General features: G+C 48.8%; 1 protein-coding gene across 1 annotated transcript; it reads left to right on the forward strand.

The window, feature by feature from the left end:
- Positions 1-9074: 9074 nt before the first annotated feature.
- Positions 9075-11214, forward strand: LOC123114902 (pre-mRNA-processing factor 40 homolog B). Its single transcript, XM_044536273.1, has 4 exons — positions 9075-9681; positions 10288-10349; positions 10436-10585; positions 11091-11214. Exons 1-4 carry the CDS (start codon positions 9075-9077, stop codon positions 11112-11114), a joined length of 843 nt encoding a protein of 280 aa, XP_044392208.1. The 3' UTR covers positions 11115-11214.
- Positions 11215-22970: the final 11756 nt, after the last annotated feature.

The raw sequence follows: 22970 nt of genomic DNA on the forward strand, positions 1-22970 counted from the left end.
ACCAAAATAACTGAGGTACTCCGGTAGAATGAAAAGCGAAGAGGTTGAGCCAACAATGAAAAGAATTTGAAAACGATCTTGGAGAAAGCATGTGACTGATGGAATCCATTCTTACGTCACACTTTGAAAAGAAAATTGGGAATAGCTCTGAGAGAATTAGAAGAGCCAGGTAAGATCCCAGGAAAAGACCTATGGGTTAGGGCCCACTAAAAAAGAAAACACCGTTGGAAAGGGATGTTGAACAGATAGATGATGCACCGGAACACTTAAAATATTTGCATGAGGTGACAACCTCGAATTAATTCGAACACAAATGAATCTTCTGAGATGTGTTGAACACTCCGAAAGGATAAACTGGCGAGAGACGAACGAGCAGGGAAAACACTTGATCCAAGGAAAAGAATATGATCAACCGAAAAACTTGAATATGATCAACCGAAAAACTTGAATTGAGTCCACCGGAAAAGAGATGAAGAATGTGATACAAAAGAGAATTCACCGGTTGGAACAATTGACGAAAGACTGAAGAGGCTCCACACGAATGACATTAATGCTCGAAAGAGACTCAGGCTCCGTTAAGAAGAGGGTGGGAGGGCGGGAAAAACAAAGGCAACTTGGAAGGGGAAATCGACGAATAACTTGAAGAGAAAACACTAGTTGAAAGAATGCAAATGCTTCGCACGAGTAGGGTGGAAACTCGATTACGGACTCCGGCTCCGAGGAGTAAAAGGGGAGGGCGGGTGGGAAAAGAAAACAACTGAGAATTGAACTTGGCAAAGATGGAGAGGCTCGAGTCAACTTGACGAGAAATGCACCGGATAAAAAGAGCTGAGAACCAACGATCGGAAAACCAACCTCATGATCCTAAAGAAAATTTGAAAAGGAAGAGGAGTAATTCAAAACACCTACGTCAAGATTCCTCACCAGAGCGACGAAGGGGCTGAGGAGTAAAAAGAATTCCTACTCTCCGATATAACTAGACTCTGAAATCAGTTTTCTTCTAAACTCAACAACGGCCAAACTACACGATCAATCAAGGGGGCTCCTATGATCGGTCAAGGCTCTGATACCAACTTGTCACACCCAATATGCGATACTATCCTAAAGAGACTCGAAGGTCCCACCAAGGATAGAACCGCATATTGACACGCTTTTGCAAGGTGGATATCATTACATCAACATTACATAATAGATGGGGATACATACAAAAGGGCATACAATGCCACACGAATACAACATCATCTTACATGAGAGCACCATCCAACTACGGATGAAACACAAACAAAAACTCAAATGACATCCACCCTGCTAGCCCAGGCTGCCGACCTGGAACCTATCCCCTGACCGAAGAAGAAGCAGAAGAAGAACTACAAAACAAGCAAGCATCGCTCTCGCGTCATGACCATCGCAAACCTGTACCTGCAACTGTTGTTGTAGTAATCTGTGAGCCACGAGGACTCGGCAATCCCATTACCATGGGTATCAAGACTAGCAAAGATTAATGGGTAAGGAAGGGGGTAAAGTGGTGAGGTTGCAGCAGTGACCAAGCATATATGGTGGCTAACATACACAAATAAGAGCGAGAAGAGAGCAAATGGAACGGTCGTGAAGCTAGCAATGATCAAGAGGTGATCCTGAACTCCTACTTACGTCAAACATAACCCAAAACCGTGTTCACTTCTCGGACTCTGCCGAAAAGAGACCATCACGGCTACACACACGGTTGATACATTTTATTTTGGATCTGGTGTCAAGTTATCTACAACTGGACATTAACAAATTCCCATCTGCCACATAATCGCGGGCACGGCTCTCGAAAGTTTATACCCTGCAGGGGTGTCCTAACTTAGCCCATCACAAGCTCTCACGGTCAACGAAGGATATTCCTTCTCCCAGGAAGACCCGATCAGTCTCGGAATCCCGGTTTACAAGACATTTCGATAATGGTAAAACAAGACTAGCAAAGCCCCCTGATGTGCCGACAATCCCGATAGGAGCTACACATATCTCATTCTCAGGGCAACACCGGATAAGTCAAGGTACGAGTAAAACCAGCCCTCAAGTTTCCCTGAGGTGGCCTTGCAGGCTGCTCGGTTCGGACCAGCACTTAGAGAAGCACTGGCCCAGGGGGGGCTAAAACAAAGATGACCCTCGGGAGCGCGACTCCTAAGGTAAAAGTATAGGTGGTGGTGAGGAAAATGGTAAAACCAAGGTTGGGCCTTGCTGGAGGAGTTTTATTCAAAGCGAACTGTCAAGGGGGTCCCATAAATCACCCAACCGCGTAAGGAACGCAAAATCCGGGAACATAATACCGATATAACGAAAACTAGGGCGGCAAGAGTGGAACAAAACACCAGGCATAAGGCCGAGCCTTCCACCCTTTACCAAATATATAGAGGCATTAATAATATAAGAGATATTGTGATATCCCAACATATTCCTGTCCACCATGGAGCAATCTTCAACTTCACCTGCAACTAACAATGCTATAAGAGGGGCTGAGCAAAGCGGTAACATGGCCAAGCAACGGTTTGCTAGGAAAGGTAAAAAGGTTAGAGGCTGACATGGCAATTCGGGGAGGCTTGAAGAACAAGTGATAGGTAGCGCAGCAAAGCGATAGAACGAAGCAACTAGCATAGCAATGATAGTAGTGAGATCCAAGGTGACGGTCATCTTGCCTAAAATCCCGCTAGGAAGAAGAACGAGTCCATGAAGAAGATGAAGCCACGAAGACGAACCAAGCGTAGACGAACGAATCCTCACGATCGCAACGAAACAGGAACTAACGAGAAGGAGCACAACCGGAAAGAAGCAAACAACAAGGTAAACACACAACACATGGACATGACATGATGCTCAACCAAGTATGATGCATGACAAAGGCTACATGAAGCTACTCATGGCAAGAGATGATGCATTCAAGAACAACACATCAAAGCAAGGTTAAATGAGGCCGGAAACAACATATAACAATTCCGGTAAGTCCTCATATGCAAATTTAGAAATTGGTCCAGAACTGAATAAACCTTATGTTCAAGTGGTTAAATCGCAAGTTAAAATGCACCATGACAATCTACATGAAATTCTAGTCAAGTTACATATAAAGTTCATTTAGTTCGGAGCTATGGCCTAGAAGATATGAGCAAAACAAGTTAAACATGGCATTGATGCAAAATGCATCCAAACATCAAGCAAACACCTCGAAACAAGGATGAAACATGATAAGATGAATCTACATGCAAAACTAAGCAAGTTTCATATAGAACACACTCAAAACGGAGCAACGGTTCAACACATACTCTACAAATTTGAAGGACAAGCTGTCCAAAACAGCAACCAGGCATCTAGCAAGCATCAAAACAATATGCTACAACATCTCAACGTGAAAAAAAGGCATGGGCATGATGTACAGGTAACGCATGACAAAACATGAACACTGAGCTATCTCCAGAAATCACTAGAACATGCTCAAAAGGACATGGCAAGATTGCAAATAATAACAGTTTCAGACTTAGCAGAAATAACATCAGGTTAAAATGTTTAGAGCTATCAAACAACATGTTACAGGAACTTATCACGGCAAACAAAGCCATGGCATGCTAATACTAACGACAAAGAACAAAACTCCCTTACTGAACTAATTCCAAAGATCAACAGAAAACATGGTGGCATCCATTCAAACATGGCAAATGATATGACAGATTTAGACATGGCAGGAACAACGATTAGTAGGCATGTTGGTGAGCTTGTACAACACACCATAGAGCAATACATGGCATGACAAGGTGACCAACAGTAAGAATACATGTTTATGAAGCTAAGCATGGCAAGAGAAAGTTCATAGGGTGCATGGATCACTAGCAAAAAACATGTCAAAACTGAACTTAAAGTTAACAGGCTGACAGCAACATTATTTAGCAATTTGAGAGCAATATTACAACAATCTACAGCAGGCTATAAATGCAATCATGGGCATGGATGGATAGAGCATCACATGTATAACAAAACATCCTTAGTGAACATCTCCAGATTATGCATAGAATGACTTGTAGAAGCAGGTTTATATAACATCATGATATAGCAGATTCAGCCTAGCAAAACAGTAACAGCAAGTACCCTACTTCACGAGCTCGATGCACTCACTACAAGACTCACAAAAATACATGGATTGAACCACTGTAAAGATGGCATGATGTATCTCAAAACTCATGTAGACATCAAGCTCATAAGATGCACACACAAAATGCAATGAAAAAGACAAATCACCAAGTTTTGTTAACAGACAACAGTTAACATCATATAGCACTCTTGCAGCGATGATTTGGGTATCAAGATGAACTCAAACAAGCATGGCAAAATGGAACGAAATGAATAGCATCTCACAATAAACATTTTGATATATTATTCACGCAAAACAGAGCTATATGCATGAAGTTATCAAATGATGAAGATGCACACACAATATGAAAAACTCAGGGACTTGGTCAAAAATAACCTCGGGGTAACGTGGACGGGGACGTGCGGGGACGACGAGATCCGGGATTGGAAGGCAGTTTGGTTCTGTGGATGGACGGATCCAGGGTCGGCGGGGTCCGGGCGCGGGCTGGAGGAGGCCATGGCCGGAGCTGCGCGTCCGCGAGCTCGGCGACGGAGGGAGGCGGGGTGTGGCCGGACGGCGCGGGGGCGGCGCTAGGGGTTCGGGGCCGGCCGGATCTGGCCGGGGCAGCGAGAAGCGGCGGCGGGGCGAGGTTGCCGGAGGCCGGCGAGCAGGCGGCGGGGCGGCGAATCCAGCAGGGAGCCGAGGCGGCGCCGGTAGGGAGGCGAGGCGCGGGGTCGCGGCGCTCCGGCAGGGGCCGGCAGGAGACGGGGCGCGGAGGCGGCGGCGGAGCACGGGGTGAGGCGCGGCGTCGGGCCGGCGGCGGAGCACGACGCCGGTGAGGCGGAGGCGCGCCGGCGGCGGGGATGAGGCCGCGGGCGGCGGCGACGGAGATGGGCCCGCGGGGGCCGACTGCCACGTGGCGGCATGCCATTGGCTGCGGGCAGCGGCGGAGATGCGTCTGGCGCAATCCGGACATGTCCGGCGGCGTAGAGGGGAGCGGAGCTAGGGTTTGGGGTGGTTTGATCCGCAAATGGAGAGGGGAAGACGTTTTTATAGGTAGAGGGAGCTAGGGGAGTCCAAATGAGGTGCGGTTTTCGCCCACACAATCGTGATCGAACGACCGAGAGCATGGAGGGGGTTTGGATGGGCTCATGGGCTGTTATGAAGGGGTGTTGGGCTGCAACAAAAGAGGCTTTTACGGCACCCCGGTTAACCGTTGGAGTATCAAACGGACTCCAAATGGCATGAAACTTGACAGGCGGTCTACCGGTGGTGTACCAAGGCCGCTTGGCAAATCTCGGTCGATTCCGAGAATGTTTAAAACCCACTCACAACAAGAGACAAGAGGGGAGCGCCGGAGGACATAGGAGTGTCGGGTTGCAAAACGGACAATGGGGAAAGTGCTCGGATGCATGAGACGAACACGAATGCAAAGTGAGATGCACATGATGACATGATAACATGTAACACGCAAGTAAATGACATGGCAATGACGGCGAATAACTGGCAGACACCTGGTGCATCGAATTCGGGGCGTTACACCCACGCACCTACACAAACAAACAAAGAACTCGCAACCAACGCAATAAAGGGGTTGTCAATCCCTTCACGGCCACTTGCGAAAGTGTGATCTGGTAGAGATAGTATGATAAGATAAATATATTTTTGGTATTTTATAATATAGATTGGAAAAGTAAAGATGCAAAAAAAGTAGATTGAAAGCTTATATGATAAAAGATAGACCCGGGGGCCATAGGTTTCACTGGTGGCTTCTCTCAAGATAGCATAAGTATTATGGTGGGTGAACAAATTACTGTCGATCAATTGATAGAAAAGCGAATAATTATGAGATTATCTAGGCATGATCATGTATATAGGCATCACGTCCGTGACAAGTAGACCGACTCCTGCCTGCATCTACTACTATTACTCCACACATCGACCGCTATCCAGCATGCATCTAGAGTATTAAGTTAATAAGAACAGAGTAACGCATTAAGAAAGATGACATGATGTAGAGGGATAAACTCATGCAATATGATATAAACCCCATCTTTTTATCCTCGATGACAACAATACAATACATGCCTTGCAACCCCTATTGTCATTGGGTAAGGACACCGCAAGATTGAACCCAAAGCTAAGCACTTCTCCCGTTGCAAGAAAGATCAATCTAGTAGGCCAAACAAAACTGATAATTCGAAGAGACTTGCAAAGATAACTCAATCATACATAAAAGAATTCAGAGGAGATTCAAATATTTCTCATAGATAAACTTGATCATAAACCCACAATTCATCGGATCTCGACAAACACACCGCAAAAAGAGTACATTGAATAGATCTCCAAGAAGATCGAGGAGAACATGGTATTGAGATCCAAAAAGAGAGAAGAAGCCATCTAGCTAATAACTATGGACCCGAAGGTCTGTGGTAAACTACTCACAACTCATCGGAGGGGCTATGGTGTTGATGTAGAAGCCCTCCGTGGTCGATTCCCCCTCCGGCGAAGCGCCGGTGAAGGCTCCAAGATGGGATCTCGTGGATACAGAAGGCTACGGCAGTGGAATTAGGTTTTCGTTGGCTCCCTGGATGTTTTCGGGGTACATGGGTATATATAGGAGGAAGAAGTAGGTCGGTGGCCGCCCGAGGGGCCCACGAGATAGGGGGGCGCGCCCTGTAGGGGTGGGCGCGCCCTCCACCCTCGTGGCCGCCTCGGCTGCTTCTTGACTTGCACTCCAAGTCCTATGGATCACGTTCGTTCCAAAAATCACGCTCCCAAAGGTTTCAGTCCGTTTGGACTCCGTTTGATATTCCTTTTCTTCGAAACACTGAAATAGGCAAAAAAACAGCAATACGGGCTGGGCCTCCAGTTAGTAGGTTAGTCCCAAAATTGATATAAATGTGTAAAATAAAGCCCATAAACATCCAAAAAGGGTAATATAATAGCATGGAACAATCAAAAATTATAGATACGTTGGAGACGTATCAGGGACCTCAAGTTCCATACCACAGTGCCGTTGGAGCGCTTATGTATCTTGCAAATTGCACAAGACCTGATATTGCATTTGCAGTGAATCTACTTGCTAGACATTGCGCAGCTCCCACCGAACGTCATTGGTCTGGAGTGAAGAATGTCTTTCAATATCTCCAAGGCACAAAGGATCTTGGTTTATTTTTCCAGTCCCAGAAAAATCAGGACTCTGATATGATTGGATATGCAGATGCCTGCTATTTGTCTGATCCCCATAATGCCAGATCTCAGACCGGCTTCGTGTTCCTACATGGTGGCACTGCTTCATGGAAGTCTTCGAAACAGACTCTGGTGGCAACATCTACCAATCATTCTGAAATAATTTCATTATTTGAAGCAACATGTGAATGTGTATGGCTTCGCAGAATGATAAACCACATACAACAGTCATGTGGAATTGGTTTGATAGAATCACCTACCATTATCTATGAGGATAATGCGGCCTGTGTTGCGCAGATGCAAACATGATACATCAAGAGTAATATCACCAAGCATATTTCTCCTAAATGGTTTTCCCCTCATAATCTTCAGAAAAGCGGGGAAATAAGCATTCTGCAAGTCAAATCATGCGACAACCTTGCTGATTTATTTACCAAGTCTCTACCAAATCCTACATTCCAGAAATGTGTTCATGGAATTGGTATGCGAAGACTTAGGGACTTGCAGGTGTCAGGGGGAGTCCCTTCTTGAGATATCCTTATTTTAATGACATCACATTATGCTATCTTTCTTGTGAGTATATGTTTCAGGATCTCATCAAAGATTTTATGAAGAACTTTTGAAGGAGAATCTTTTGAGATGATAGAGCTTCCCGGACAATCGTGAAGATGATTCTACATGGTCAAGCGTAGATTAGGGGGAGTGTTAAAAATAATTCTGTAATTAAGGGAAAATCTCCCCTTGCCCAAAACCGTCGTTGCGGTTTGTCCTGCAACCAATGCCTCCCTTCACTCTCCCAGAACCGACGCCCACTTGAGGGATCATCGTGTCTCTTCGGGACATATAAAAGGGGCCTGTAACCATCGATCAAGAGATAAATCACTTTCGATTCAAAACAGGCAGGGCATTTTTTTTACTTTCCTCATTTGCATCCAGTGGCGGCACCTCCGCTTCAGCCGCGGCGGGCCCATCTATCGGTCTTGTGGGTGCGCGACTCAGAGAGAGCAGCGAGCGGGCGGCCTGGGCGAGCGGGCACGAGAGAAAAGAAAGGGGGATTTGATTTTTTTTGCCACCACTTTCTTTGGACTTCGATAATTTACCACCCTTTACTTTGTAATTGATCTGATGAGACTCTTTTGTTTGGACTTTGCTATTTTGCCCTCTGTCAGGTGGGTCCTGCAACAAATGTCCAACATACCCCTCTCTCTGGATTGACCGACCAGGAACTGGGGCGTCTCCAGTCCCTCGCCCTCGTTCCCCTTCGCCCGCAACAACTCACGAAGACGGCAGCGACGGCGAGTTGCGGTTAGTGCTTCTCGACGGTGGCGGAGACTCGCACTTGGTGGTCCTCAATGCCGGCGGCTGGATCCATCCCAAGAAGGTGAGGCCCTCTCTCTCTCTCGCCCCTCTCTCCCATCCCCTAGGATTACGCGATCCGGGCCCGGGCGCCGCCCCCGCCGCTGCTTGTGTGCCACCGCGGGGATTGCGCCGCCACCACTGCTTGTGCGCCGCTGCAGGGGTAACGCCGGCGCCGCTGCTTGTGTGCCACCGCCGCTGCTTGTGCTGCCTCCGCTGCTGCTTGTGTGTGGGCGTGGGGTAGAAGGTGCAGGATGGGAGCAAGAGGGGGCGGCGGCAGCAGGGAAGGAAGGGCAGGCTAGGAGCAGCAAGGGCCGGTGAGGAGCAGCAGGAAGGTGCAGGAGAGGAGTGCAGCACGAGTTCATCCTTCCCGTGTGTTATGTTTGGGTCAAACAAGTACAAGGGCATAATAGTCCTCTATTTTGTTATGTTGTCTATTATTTCCAAAGTTTGTTTTTACTTTGAAAAGTGGCAAAAGATCAAAGTCCAAACAAAAGAGTGTCATCAGATCAATTACAAAATAAAGGATGGCAAATTATCAAAGTCCAAAGAAACTGTGGCAAAAAATCAAATCCCCCGAAAAGAAAAGGGAAAGCGGCAGCGAGAGAAAAGAGCAAAAGCAACCAGACCGCCCGCGCCCCCGCAACCGCCTCCTCTCGTGCCGCCGCCGCCGCCTCGGCCGGCCCGTGCTCTACCGGCGCCCGTCGGCCTCGATCCGGCCTCGGCACCTCGAGACTCGGCAGGAGGAGCTCGCCCTCGAGTAGGACGACAGGAGGAGGGGAGCAGCAGCCGCGCCCCGTGCTCCGCCGGTGCCCGTCGGCGTCGACCCGTCCTTGGCAGGAGGAGCTCGAGCCGAGGACCGCGACCTCGATCCGGACTCGGCAGGAGGAGGGAAGCAGTAGCCGCGCCAGCTGGCGGGCTGGCGCGCCTCCTCCTCCGCGACGCCGCTGAAGATGACGAGGCCGTCGCCGCGTACGCCCTCAAGTGGCTCGGCTTCGCGCTATATCACCCCGTACTCATCTCCACCATCTCAGGTAGTAGCCCCTATCTCGTCAACTAAATGTGCAGTTTATGTCTGTGCCTAGTTAGGCTTAGGCCCAGTCAAGAAAATCTTGATGGAATGTGGGCGACCACCATGTTGTTCTCACAATCTGTCTTCTGTCAGTCCATGCCTTGCACGGCTGTAGGTTTACCTTCCAGTCTTCCACTGATACTATATGGTTAATAAACCATTCTCTCAGATCCATTTTCCTATCATCTAGCAGTTTCATCCTCACACATTGGCCTTTCAATGAGAGCTGGTAGTTTACATTTTCTTAGGAAAACGTAGAAAAATTTCATTTCATGGCAGGTACCCTGCGTACACATGCTAGAAGTTGGAGCTGATAATTTTTTGTTTTGATAGTTCATGATTTTCTACAATTAAAGAGCCTGTCCCTTTTGCTATTCTAAATCACTATCCATTGTTATCTCTTGTTTTTTGATTACCCTCTGAACCGATTAATGTGCTCAGTTGCTCAGACATGCCCTTGAATCATGAATTGTATACAGCAGGGTGCCGAGCCTTTCATCTAAAAAAAACCCATCAAATTACCTGTTGGTTTGAAGGGATTATAATATTTATTTTTCTTACGCTGCAGGACGGTTGGCTCAATCGATATTGGCTACTTTGGTTCGGCTGATCATGACCACCAAGATGAAGGTTTGTTCTGCTCACCATTTTTTGTTTTCAGGCTCTTCTTTTGTTCAGTGTTACTGTGGAGAATGTGTGTTTATTTGTTATTACAGGCTATTTGTAATCTTGCAGTCTGGTGCATTTCTGTTCAACAATTGGAGGCTTCGGTGGTAGAGGATGGATTAACTCCCTTGCTCAATGCTATTGTTTATGCCCTTGACAATCCATTTGGTTCTTTGTCTACAGCATTTGAGGCTATTCAGGTTATCTTCCCACTTAAACGGCATTCTGTTGCATTACATCTCTTTTGTTTGGTGAACTAAGTAATTAATCTCAGAGTATGCCTATCTCTGGTTTGTTGAACAGAGTAATTAATCTCATAGTATATTTGTTATAGCAATAAAACAGTTCATGTGAATGATTTCTTTGCAGCATAATGTATTGCCAGTGACCAACATAGTTGGCATCTTTTTACAATTGTTGTAACTGAAGGGGTTTACCTCCAGCCCTGCAAGACATCTATGTAACCTTTTACAGACGGGCTCAAGTGTTAAGACTGCCGTATTAAGATACATTTTTTCTTGTCAAAACAGTTTAAGTTACTAATTAATATATGCCCACTCTCTCGCTAACGAAATTTGAGTGAATCTTTTTAACATCACTTATAATTGCAATGGCAACACTCTTCCTTGAGAAGTATGTTAATTTACTAAAATATGTCGGTTAATTATTAGAGTTCATTACTTATATATTTCACGTCTTCATCAGGGAGGAAAAACAAATTGTTCATAGATGATGTCATTAGATTTTTCCATGCCTCTATGAATAGTGCATCGAGCGGGCAGAGAGCAAGCGGGCAGCTGCGAAGAGGCAGAGAGCGAGCGGGCAGCTGCGAAGAAAAGAAAAAGGAGAAGCGAGAGCGGGAAGGGAGAGAAAAAGACCTAGTCCGTGACCCCCGCCGCCGCCTCTTCTCCTGCCGCCGCCCGCCTCCTCTCTCCTCTCCTTTCTCTCTCGATTTGATCTGCAGGAGAGAGAGAGAGAGAGAGAGAAGATAAGAGAGAGAGAGAAGGAGGAGAGGAGGGAGAGGAAAGGAGGTGCGGTGGCAGGGAATTCGTCGTCAGATGCGTCCTATATGTGGTGATGATCTCCTACTTTATTTTCTTGATTTGTGTTTTGTTCTTCCTTTCTTTCCAACTTAGTAATCATGCTCTTGCTTTTCCTTTGGTCTCTGTTGTAGATGGGTGTGCCCATCCAGTCGATGGTGGGGTTGATGTGCCCGTCGATTCGGTGATCTGCCGGCTGAGCTCATCTTCTCAATGGCGGACTGATGTTCTATGGTAGTCGCAGGCATTGTATGTGATAGTGCAGTCGCTGATGTACAAGAGGCGTCCGTGGTGTCAGTTCTCCATCGTCCATGCTTATCTTCTATATGCTCTAGCAGCCAGGTGATTACATATTACCTTTTCTATCAATTCAGCTAAGCATTAGCAGACATGCAGTGTGCTTCTCATTGTTCTCTGAGGAATTTGAATTGGATTGATTTCGCGTGCTTCTTAATTTTTGGTAATAGAGCTGTAGGAACAAGAGAAGAGAGACACAAATCCCTTATTGTGATTCATGACACCTAAGCACTGCCAGATATACTATTGTTACTATGGCCAACACTTAGATTTTGTTACATATATGAGTCGGGAACACATAGTGATTCTAATAATCGAGTAAAGTCATGTATATAGACTGATTAGTGTGATGTGTTTATGATTTTTTCGAGGACACCTAAGATGAAAAGCGGTGGGTGTGGTGGCTTAAACAAAGTTTGTGCAATTTCACTTTAACTTCAAACTGTTGTTGGTGAGACTGCCATGTCAGGAACTCATGTACTTACAATACGTTCAGTTAGATTAGAAAATGTCATCTCATTTAAAAAATAACATCTCATTTCTTCCCCTTGATTCAGTTATGAACTCTATCGTACGTTCAGACTCTGAAGTAGTTATGCGAGAGTAGAAGAGGTTTGTAGCCTCCGCTGCTGGTGGACTGACTATTTTATATGGACTATGCTGGGCAGCAGTAACTTAGGTCTTGCGCTTTTGTGAAATTGACACACGGACTAAACATACACATTGGATTTTTCTCACAGTTTGTGCTCACACCAAATCAAGCTTTTCAAAGCATTATTCCAGTGTTGTTTCTTCCTCTGCTAATTTTTAGATTGTTGTTTTTCTTGGTGACCTTCCTTGATCTGTGCTAATTTGTGCAAGAGATTTTTGGAGAACATGAATTCTTCTGCTTTACTAAAACTTGGATCTCCGTTAGGCATGAGCTGAGCTGCCTTATTTAATATGTTATTCCTAGGCATCAATAAACTAGACGATTTGCCAGTAGAAACAATTATAAAGGGCAGCCCCAGTGCATGTAGCTCCCGCTTGCGCAGGGTCTGGGGAAGGGTCCGACCACTTCGGGTCTATTGTACGCAGCCTTTCCCTACATTTCTGCAAGAGGCTGTTCCCAGTAGAAACAATTATAACTGGAAAAATTGCATGGCTGGATGTGCTTTCTCTTGACACTGAGCAATGGATAAATATTCTGGCTTATTTCCTTTTTGTATTTGAACGCGATGTAATTGTGGAAATAAGAAAGAGACTATTTAGAGCTCTCTGCCCTTTTTTTTCTTTGTGGCTAATCTCTAACTACCCTATGGACAGTAGTAATCACTTTCTCTTTTTACCATCAGCAGGATTTAATTGATGGAGTCCTGCTGCTAAAGGACGTGAACAGGAAGTCCTATCACTGGATGTTTACTGTCTGAATTGCAAGGATCTGGGAATACATGAGTACAGACCCTATCGAATTCTATAGCTCTATTCATTGGCACACCGGCTGATCAATTTTGAGGTAATAAAGCAAAGTTGTTATCTGGAAAATACTTACCTACTTAAAAAAGGTTGAAATAGAAAAATCGTTGGCATAATTTTTATTTATACACTATACTAGCTTTCATATCTACTTTGGACACCAGATGGCACATCAACATTCTGTACCTGAAGCGATAGCTGCAGAAGAAAGGTACCAAACAAGACTAACTGTTTCTATGCTTCTCAAAATACTTCAGTATATGCCCATAATATCACTGTGTGAATTGTTGTGTGGGAAGTTTGCTTTTTCTACCATCACGGAATAATAATTCATTTTCTAATTTGATATGTTCCGCGTCCAATTAACTATTTGTGTTGGTGTTTATGCCACTTCTGATATGACACCGTTTTCTTTGTTTCTTGAAGATGATGGTATTCTTCTCCTCTTTGATATGGCTGTCAGAGAGTCAGATTACGCAGGTCATCCATTCGTGGCATCTTCTTGTGTTCATGGAAGATTTGGTACTTTTTTGCTTTATGAACCGAACACATGTGTTTTTTTTTCCGAGAAAACGCAAAGGACTCTTTGCGTTTCATTTCATTGAAAAGGGGGGAAGATACAATCCTCCTAGGAGGTGGTGGTTACATGGATTGGCCACCTATCAGTGGACATCCCAGTTAGTGGGGAGGACTACCCTGAGACCCAAAGCGCCGGCTTGTGCCCAGCATGTGGCTTCGGCCTTAATCCTATCTACGAGTGCGGTAACTGAGGGGCGCGCGTTCTCGAAGACGCACGCATTGCGTTGTTTCCAAATCATCCAAGGGACGAGCATGGCGATGGATTGCAGGCCTTTCCGTAGCGCGTGTGGGGTCTGCCCCTTCGTACGTTGCCACCAGTCCGTGAGGGTGGGTTCGCTACTTGGCGGTTGAGAAGGTATCCTCGCCCAAGCCAGCACGTCGTGCCAGACCTGCCGCGAGAACGGGCATTCTAGGAGCAGGTGCCACATCGTCTCGGGGGCCTGATCACAAAGAAGGCATCGTGGGTGGTGCTGTAGGCCGCGACGGGCGAGTCTGTCCGCCGTCCAACACCGGTCCTGGCTAGCCAGCCAATGAAAGAAATGGACACGGCGTGGTGCCCAACTCTTCCAGGTAAGCTTCCAGGAGGGGCATTTCATGGATCCGTGGAAGGTTGCGGCGTAGCATGACCGTGCCGTATAGGTGCCACTGGCCGTCCATCTCCAGAGCAAGCGGTCAGGCCGGTTTGATAAGCCGATGTGCTGCACTGCCTGCCAAAGCCTGAGGTATTGGCCAATCTCATGGATCCCTATCACTCCTTGAATGTCACGGGCCCAGGCATTGCCCGCTAGGCCGGCGGCCACCGTTCTTGACTTGCGTTGCCGTTTGGGGATGCATTGGTAGAGCGCCGGTGCCAGTTCACGCACGGACTGACCGTTTAGCCATTGGTCATCCCAAAACAGCGCCGTTTGTCCGTCGCCGAGCTGCATGATCGTCGAGGCGAAGAACAACGCACGCTCCTCGCTGGAAAACTGGAGGTCGAGGCCTCGCCATGCGCGGTCGTCGTCCGTGTGGGATAGCCACATCCAGCGCAGGCGCAGCGCTAGGCCAGCACGCTCCAGATCCTGGACCCCAAGTCCGCCGTACTCGAGCGGGCGGCACACCCTTCGCCAGTTGACGTGGCAGTGTCCACCATTGGCAGCAGCTCGCCCAGCCCACAAGAAGCCGCGCTGGATCTTTTCGAGCTGTCTCAGTGTCTTCTTGGGCGGCGCGAACGCAAGCAGTTGGTGTATCGGGATCGCGGCGAGCACAGATTTGACCAGGGCCAGCCGCCCAGTTTTGTTCATGAGCCATGCTTTCCATGTTGGGAGCCGGCAAGCCACCGAGTCGACGAGAGGTTGTAGCTGGGCAGCGGAGGGGCGACGTAGCGTGAGAGGGATGCCAAGATAAGTGATGGGCAGCTCCGCCTTCGCGCATCCCACCTGATCAATTGTTGCATCGGCCTCAGGGTTGCCATTGAAGGTAGTGGCGGAGCTTTTGGCATAGTTCACTCGGAGGCCACTGGCTTCGCTGAATATGGCCAAGATCGCGCGGACGGCCTCCACGTCGCCCTGCGTGGCGTGGCAGAATAGCATCACGTCGTCGGCGTATAGGGATATAGCCGGAATGTCTCGTCGGGGGTGCAGCCGCTGCAATATGCCGGCGTCGTGGGCGCGGCCGATTAGGCGCCCAAGGATGTCTACGGCGAGGACGAAGAGCTGCGGAGATACGGGGTCTCCCTGGCGCAGCCCGCAGCGATGCCAAACTGGCGGTCCCGGCTCACCATTGATCATAATCCGAGTGCTCGAAGATGAAAGCAGGATCGCTAGCCACTCCCTGAAACGAGGTCCAAAACCGTATTGGCCAAGAGCCTCGAAGAGGAAGGGCCATGACAGGGAGTCGAAGGCGCGTGTTAGGTCTAGCTTGAGCATCACTCTCGGAGGCCCAAGTTGGTGCAACAGCTTCATCGATTGCCTGACGAGGACGAAGTTATCGTGCAGACTCCGTCCCGGAATGAATGCGTTCTGGTTGCGGCTGACCATGTCTCTCAATCTGGGCGCTAGACGGAGCGATAGCACCTTCGCGAAGATCTTCGCCACGAGGTGAATGAGGCATATTGGCCGGTAGTCTCGTAGTTGGCATGCGTCTGCACGCTTTGGGAGTAATGTCAAGAGGGCCTGGTTGAGCTTGCTGAATCCGCGACCGCGCAGCTCAAATAGCTGCTGGAAGACGTCGAAGAAGTCTTGCTTGATGATGCTCCAGCAGGCCCGCAAGAACTCCGCGGTGAATCCGTCCGGCCCCGGCGCTTTGCGAGCCGGGAGGCGCTTGACAGCATCCCAAATCTCCTCCGGGCTGAATGGTGCCTCGAGGTCAGTCAGGTCATGGGGCTCAATGATCTGTGAGAGGTCCAGCGTGTGATTGCGGTCGGTGGAGGAACCAAGGAGCTCGTCAAAGTACGTGAATGCCGCTTGGGCCATTCCCTCCTGATCGGTGATCACTTGCCCGTCGACCACAAGGCGGAATATGTGATTCTTTTGTCGGCGAGAAGAGCATTGCCGGTGGAAGAAGGCTGTATTGGCGTCACTGTCCTTGAGCGTGGTGATCCGCGCCCGTTGCCTCGCGATTGTGCGCTCGAGAGAAGCCAGCCCCAAGTATGAGATCTTGAGCTGTTTTCTCAACCAATCTTCCGGGGGAGATAGCATGCGATCTTCCTGGGCTTTGTCAAACCGCGATATGAGCTCGCGGGAGATGGCCATCTTGTCGCGTATGCAACCCGTGGACTTGGCGCTCCAACTCGTCAGCGCGCGTGCCGTGGTCTGAAGGCGCCGCATGAGACGCCGGAAAGGGTCCGGGTCGTGCACCGATCCCCAAGCCGCGGCAACCGTATCGTGGAATCCGTCAAGCCGCAGCCAGAAATCCTCGAAGTGGAACCTCCGGTGCGCAGCATGTGTGGGTGCGCAATCAAGGAGGAGCGGGCAATGATCGGACACGACGGAGGCGAGGCATCTCAGGTGGCAGCCACCGTGCGCGTCCTCCCAGTCAGTGGTGCAAAACACGCGGTCCAGGTGCACCAGGGTGGGCGGGGTTTGCTCGTTGGACCACGTGAATCGTCTTCCGTTGAGGTATACCTCCTTGAGCGCGAGATCGTTGACGAGGCGACGGAATCTTCCCATCATGCGGCGATTCAGGTTGCCGTTGTTCTTGTCTTCGTCGCGTAGGATCAAGTTGAAGTCGCCGTAGAGCATCCAAGGCCCGGGGCAGTCCGCGCGTATATCGCGTATCTCCTGCAGGAAGGCGATCTTTTCCGCGTCCTCTTGGGGGCCATAGACGACGGACATCCACCATGGCATGCCCCTGGCCGTGGCCACTCTCGCCGTGACGGCGTTTGTGGTGAACAGGGGGTCCGTGATCGACACGACCCTGCTCTTCCACGCAAGCAGGATGCCTCCCCTCATGCCGTTCGCCGAAAGGTACGTGTAGTCGTCAAACTCCGAACCAAGGGTATCGAGGACAGCGGACGAGCACATCAAGGCCATTTTAGTCTCTTGTAGGCATACAATAGAGGCTCCGGTTGTGTTGATCAGCGATCGAACAGCATAGCGTCGGGCACGCACGTTAAGGCCGCGCACATTCCATATAGCTATCTTGATGTCGTAATCCATGGGTACACATGGTCGACGGGGACGGACATCACGATAGCCCTATGGTGAGCCAGCCATCCTAGCGGTGGCCGTCGCAGCAGCCGCGGTAGAGAAGTCCGCGGGTAGCTCTCGGTCTACCAAGGCGGCGATGGCCTTGAGCACCGAGAGCGGGATGGGCGCTGCAAACATGTCGTCGTACGCCTTCATCTCGGCAGCGGTGATCCTCTGGTTGGTTCCGACAATCCCGAGTGTGCGGAGGATCTGAACTTGCGCGCGGCGCTCAGCAGTGGGTGGCGCAGCCGACGAGATGGCGGTGGTGGCCGATCGGCCACGTCTGGGCGTGAAGTTCAGCGGGCGGCGCGGTTTCTTCCCTGGGGTTGGCAAAGCCGTGGTAATGTGCTCCGTTGCGGCTGCGAGGAACTCGCCCAGAGTCCAAGTCTTCGGCGTGCAGGGGCGTGCGCGAGATCGGCGCAGCGTGATTGGCGGCGACGCTAACCTCCCCGGTGTCGAACGTGGGGAGCCATGCTGGGCTCTTGTCAACACGGGGGTAGCGCGGCCGACGGTGGCCTCCTGCATGGTGGGCTGGGCTGGGGAGCCATGCTGGGCTTCCGTCAGCGAGGGGGCAGCGCGGCCCGCGGCGGCCTCTGGTGTGGTGGGCTGGGCTTGGGGCGTGTCCAGCAGTGACTCGGGCGTCAGGAGCGCGGGATTGTGTGGTTGCGAGCCACTGTCGCCAATGCTGGCCTCCGTGTGGGGATCGGTGGGCAGGCAGTCGTCGTCACCAGGGCCCATCTTCCCAGTCGCTTGCGTGGGGGGGTTGTTGCTTTGGCCCGACCGAGCAGCAGAGTGGCCCCAGGGCGCTGGCGGCGTATCAGGGACCTCGCTGACGGCTTCCAGATCCCGACAATGCATGGGATCAGGCGAGCCAGGCGTGGCCCGCACGCGATCGTCCTCGGGCGCGCCGTTCCCAGTCGGGTTCGAATCCCGCGCTGGCTCTGGTGAGTTCGCAGCCAACGAGGGATCGCCAGCTGGGGCCTGGCCCGCCACCACGCCCGCTATCGGAGCCGCAGCAGCCAAAGTGGCGCTACCAACTGGCGCGGTCGTCGTGGTCGCGGGGACAACTGCGTCCTCGACAGTCTTATCCACAGGGCCCGCTTGCAAAGCACCCCTTTGCGATCCTCTGCCTTTTCCTTTTCTGGCACGCCGACGAGGGGTGTGGGACCCATGATGACCAGGCCACGATGCCATGCAAAGGTCCTGGCTCGGTACGGACGGCGGCGGCGCGCCCTCGCCGGCGGTAGCAGGCCAAGCTTGCGACACGGCGAGTCCGTCCACGCGTCCGGGCCGGCTTTGCGCCCGCCAAAGCGCGTCGTCCATCCCCATGCCATCAGCGCGGCCGGGCGGCGGAGCGTCCATACGCCGGCGCTTGCGGCCCCGGCGACGCGCATGTGTAGCCTTTGTTGAATATGCAATTTTTGAACCATTCTTATGTAGTAAAAAAATGTCAGTTCTATGTAACATAATGTAGTTTCTTTAGCTTCTGGGTTTGGAAAGGGAAACATGCTATTTTAGGTGTTTGACCGGAACAGCACAACCATCATCATAGTATGTTACCTATTCAGATCACCAAAGTTCTGCTCCCAAAGTTTAGTTTTAGGGTACTTTACCCCAATCATTGCTGATACTTAATACCCATCACCAAAAGCACTGGGTAGCATCTGAATCATTTTTCTTCAAGTAATTAAATTCAGTTGTTATGCAGCAATTTATTCCTAATTTTATGAATAGCTTTATAAATATCCTGTTGATTTTTTTCTTGCTTTATTGAGTACTCATATGCGCCATTGGTTCATATCCATGTCTGTAAGGTGTTAGTGCTCCATCAACACAGCTTTCTTCAGTTAAATGTGGTTCTAATCCAGTTTGTACAGAAATATGGTTGTTCAGTACCTATATTTCCTTTTGTTAGATGCGCTTCTAATTTGGATTGTGCTTGTTGAGTGCCATCATTTTTGTACGGATCGGACACAGATAACTGCCATTGGAGAACGCGGATGGCGTGGTTATATTGTGGGTGTCTGAGCAGGGGAGGGTGAGGAGGACGAAGGTGGGGGAAGGAGCAGTGAGTTTGGTGATGGGTCGGGACCACCAGTTGAGGGGAGGGGAGGACGGCCGCTGCTCGCCACCTCCCCGCCTCTTTTGCTGCAGCGTCACCCTCCTATCCATTGCTCCTTGTCCGCCGCGACACAGCTCCGGCTACGACAGCTCGTCGGCTCCCGCTTCCTGCCTTGCATGCTAACCACCTCATCAGATTGTTTGTTGAACATGTATAAGGCCATCCATGCTCATTTTCCTTCTCTATGTTTTTTCTTGTTCATATCTGTAAAAACATTGTGCTGGTCCTGATTGATTTGAGTATCATGATTTTGTAAATTAGATGCAGATGCATGCTAGAGACTTCATATTGTTTTATTATTGTCATAGTGATTAGCAGAGCACTGAATGGAATACATTTCTGTATTTTGTCGGTGCTATGATAATTTGAATGTAATAAGCAATTCCCTCTATGTGCGTGTGTGCTTGTATGTCTTTCCTGCTTTATTATCAGTATATGGAATGGCTATATTTACTTCAATGTTTGTACCTTGCTGCATCGAAAATATTAGTTAACTACAAGACCTTATTTTCGAATGAATCACGCAGCTCTCCTGCGTTTCCTTCAAAAAAAAAAAAAAGACCTTATTTTTGTGGGTGAAGAATGGATGCACACTTGCGCTTTTGTTATTTTCGACGGGTTGCCAGATTATCGATAGAGAGATACACATATAGGTTAAGCTATGACACATTTGTCTCTTTACACTATCTTTAAATCCAGTTTATTTGACACGTGTTTAAAATATATATTTAGCATAATGATAATACTGCATTTCCTTGGGGACCTTATTGTTGGGTTTGTCCTTGCTCATATTATAAGTAAAATAGAACACTTCATGTCTCCAACCGGTTCGTGATCAAAAGAAGATGCATGAACACTTCGTGTCTCCAACGAGTTTAGATCATAGGAAACTATGGCACAATGCATTGCCAATTTTTTTATTTACTGTAGAGCAACAGCCCCACAACCCTTTTTATTCCAGAATTTTTTGCCTAGGCCTGTTTAAATCCACTCTCACCGGGAGTCGAACCCAGGACCCGGGGTGCTACTAAGGTCGCTGCAACCACTAGGCTACAGGCCTGTTCGCTAAACTAGGAATAGTTTCATTATTGAAAGCTTTCATCCGCATATATGGTCGTAAGGGACGGTGTATTTATTTTGCTTCATTCATTTTTTTGGTCTATTTACTTTTTCGCAGAAAACCATCTATGGCATGCTTTGATTGATGACCTTATTTAATACAGTACAAGAAAAATTGGAAGTAGTAGCAAACCAGCCATGAAAAGCTTGAGAGAACTGTGCAAACCACAAGAAATGATGCGCTCCTGTCATTTTCCCATGATCCTATGGCCCAGTTTCAAGACCCCATGGACTAATGTTAGCTACTTGCTTCTTTAGCTGATCTAATTAAGAGCAAGTTCGCTGTGTGGTTTATCCTCTTACAATTGTTACTATTCACTTACGGGGATGAATTGATCCCATGCCTTTGTTTTGGCCTATAAACCTACCATGCAATGTAATATATAACGATGTGTATGAACAACATACCTAAATATGTGTTTCCTTATGCTTCAAGGATGTTATGACCGGTCTCTAAATATTTTTACTTTCAAGGTTTGAATATTTGGCGCAATGGGTCATCCAGTCTAGTCGAAAGAGAAAAGGTAACCATATGTTCCACGAGGTGGTCGAAGGCTAATGGGTTGCCGGTGGGTAGAGCTCCAGGCACCGGAGGAGCCAGAAATGCATGCGCGAGCAGCACGAGACGGACATACAACTGCTCAAAATAGAAGGCTTTGGTGGCGTCGGGTGGTGGTGCAAGGACGACAACTGCGACGAAACTGATACGACGTTCCTGGGATGTGTCATCTTTCGTGTTTAGTTCCTGAATTGTTAACGACAGGTTGTGGGTCATAGACGCTTGTCTTTGTGATTAATTACTTGTTAGATGTCGTATTGGGTTGCGAATCAACATATGGTTGGATGGTTAGAACGATAGTGGTATCTCCAGCTCACCAGAGTTTAAGTCCTAGACTTAACATTGGTGCTCGACATTTCTAGATTTATTTCAGGCCTATCGGTGATGTGCGTTCAGCGGGAGGAGACATTCCCGTCGATTACGAAGGTGTGTGCGGCGACCTCGTTAATTTTAAGAGAGTAAATAGCATAAAACTACTACTTTACAGGCTAGGGTTTCAAAAAACTGCCGATTTTTAATTTTTCGCTGATAACTACCAAGTCAGAGGTTGGCTGTTTCAAAAAACCCCAAACACTTGTTACTAGTGATTTAAACCGTTTTATGACAGGTCGGGCCCACTCCTAAACAATCCGTTTGTTTGACCGTTTGCTTTGACCATTAACTTACATGTGGGACCCACGTGTAAGTTATCTCTTCTTCCTCTTATCTTCTCTTCTCTCCTCCTGTCTCTTTCTTCTTCCTCTCCTCCTCCCGACAAACACCACCCACCGGCGGCCACCTCCACCATCCGTCGCGTGCCAGACAAGCTCGACTGCGGAACGAACACCGCCCGGAGGGCAGCCGCATCGAAGGGCACGGGCGTGGCATGGCCAGGGCTCGGCCCGTCGCGAGCCGCGCACCATGGCCAGGAGCAAGGGCGCCGCTAGCCGGGCCATGTCAGGTGCTTGGGCCGTCGCAACCGCGCAGCCATGGCCAGGAGCGTGCGAGGAGCAAGGGCCGCCGCCAGGCGCGCCACGGGCCGCCGCCAGCCGCGAGTCATGGCCAGGAGCAACGACAGCTGTTGGCAAGGAGCTCCTCCATCTAGCCTATCGCCCGACTAGAGAACCCTGCCTTGGCGACGAGGAATGCGACGGCCGCGCCACCACCTTTCGCTTGGCCGGCGACCTGGCCACCGGCGAGCTGCCTGCGGTGTTCCTCAGAGATCACGCGAAGGGCCCGATTGCTTTTTTCAGAAAATAGTCGGGGACCTGATTGCTTTTTTAAAAAAATTACAGGGACCTGATTGCTTTTTTAACTTACAAAGATACTGACATATCGGCCCTACATGTAAGGTAACAATCAAACAAATGGTCAAACAAACAGATCTTGTACGTGCGGGTCCCAACCGTCATAATTACGATTAATTTCAAAGCACTCTGTTTTAGGGTTTTTTGAAACAGCCAACCCCTGACTTGGTAGTTATCAGCGAAAAATTAAAAACCGGTAGTTTTTTGGAACCCTAGCTTGTAAAATAGTAGTTTTATGCTATTTACTCATTTTAAGATGATGTGTTGCGTCTATATTATGTTAAAAAAATAGATGTTGTATGGGTTGCGCCATAATCAAATGGGTCAAAAAAAAGCATTTATACTATAAGGAATTTTTTACTAAAAAATAACTTTTTTGAGGGAAGGCCGTCTGTTAGGGCATATCTCTCGCTAAGTCATTTTGGTGTTTGATGACAATACGTTTGTGGACTAATCGTGT

The sequence above is a fragment of the Triticum aestivum genome, chromosome 5B, assembly GCF_018294505.1.
Source record: "Triticum aestivum cultivar Chinese Spring chromosome 5B, IWGSC CS RefSeq v2.1, whole genome shotgun sequence".
NCBI classification, from domain to species: domain Eukaryota; kingdom Viridiplantae; phylum Streptophyta; class Magnoliopsida; order Poales; family Poaceae; genus Triticum; species Triticum aestivum.

Bases quoted from the DNA above. Each gene is read 5' to 3' on its own strand.
- LOC123114902 (XM_044536273.1), top strand. From the start codon at position 9,075: ATGTTGTCTATTATTTCCAAAGTTTGTTTTTACTTTGAAAAGTGGCAA. The intron at 9,682-10,287 runs GTAGTAGCCCCT...CTTACGCTGCAG, and splicing joins ACTCATCTCCACCATCTCAG to GACGGTTGGCTCAATCGATA. The intron at 10,586-11,090 runs GTTATCTTCCCA...CGTCTTCATCAG, and splicing joins CAGCATTTGAGGCTATTCAG to GGAGGAAAAACAAATTGTTC.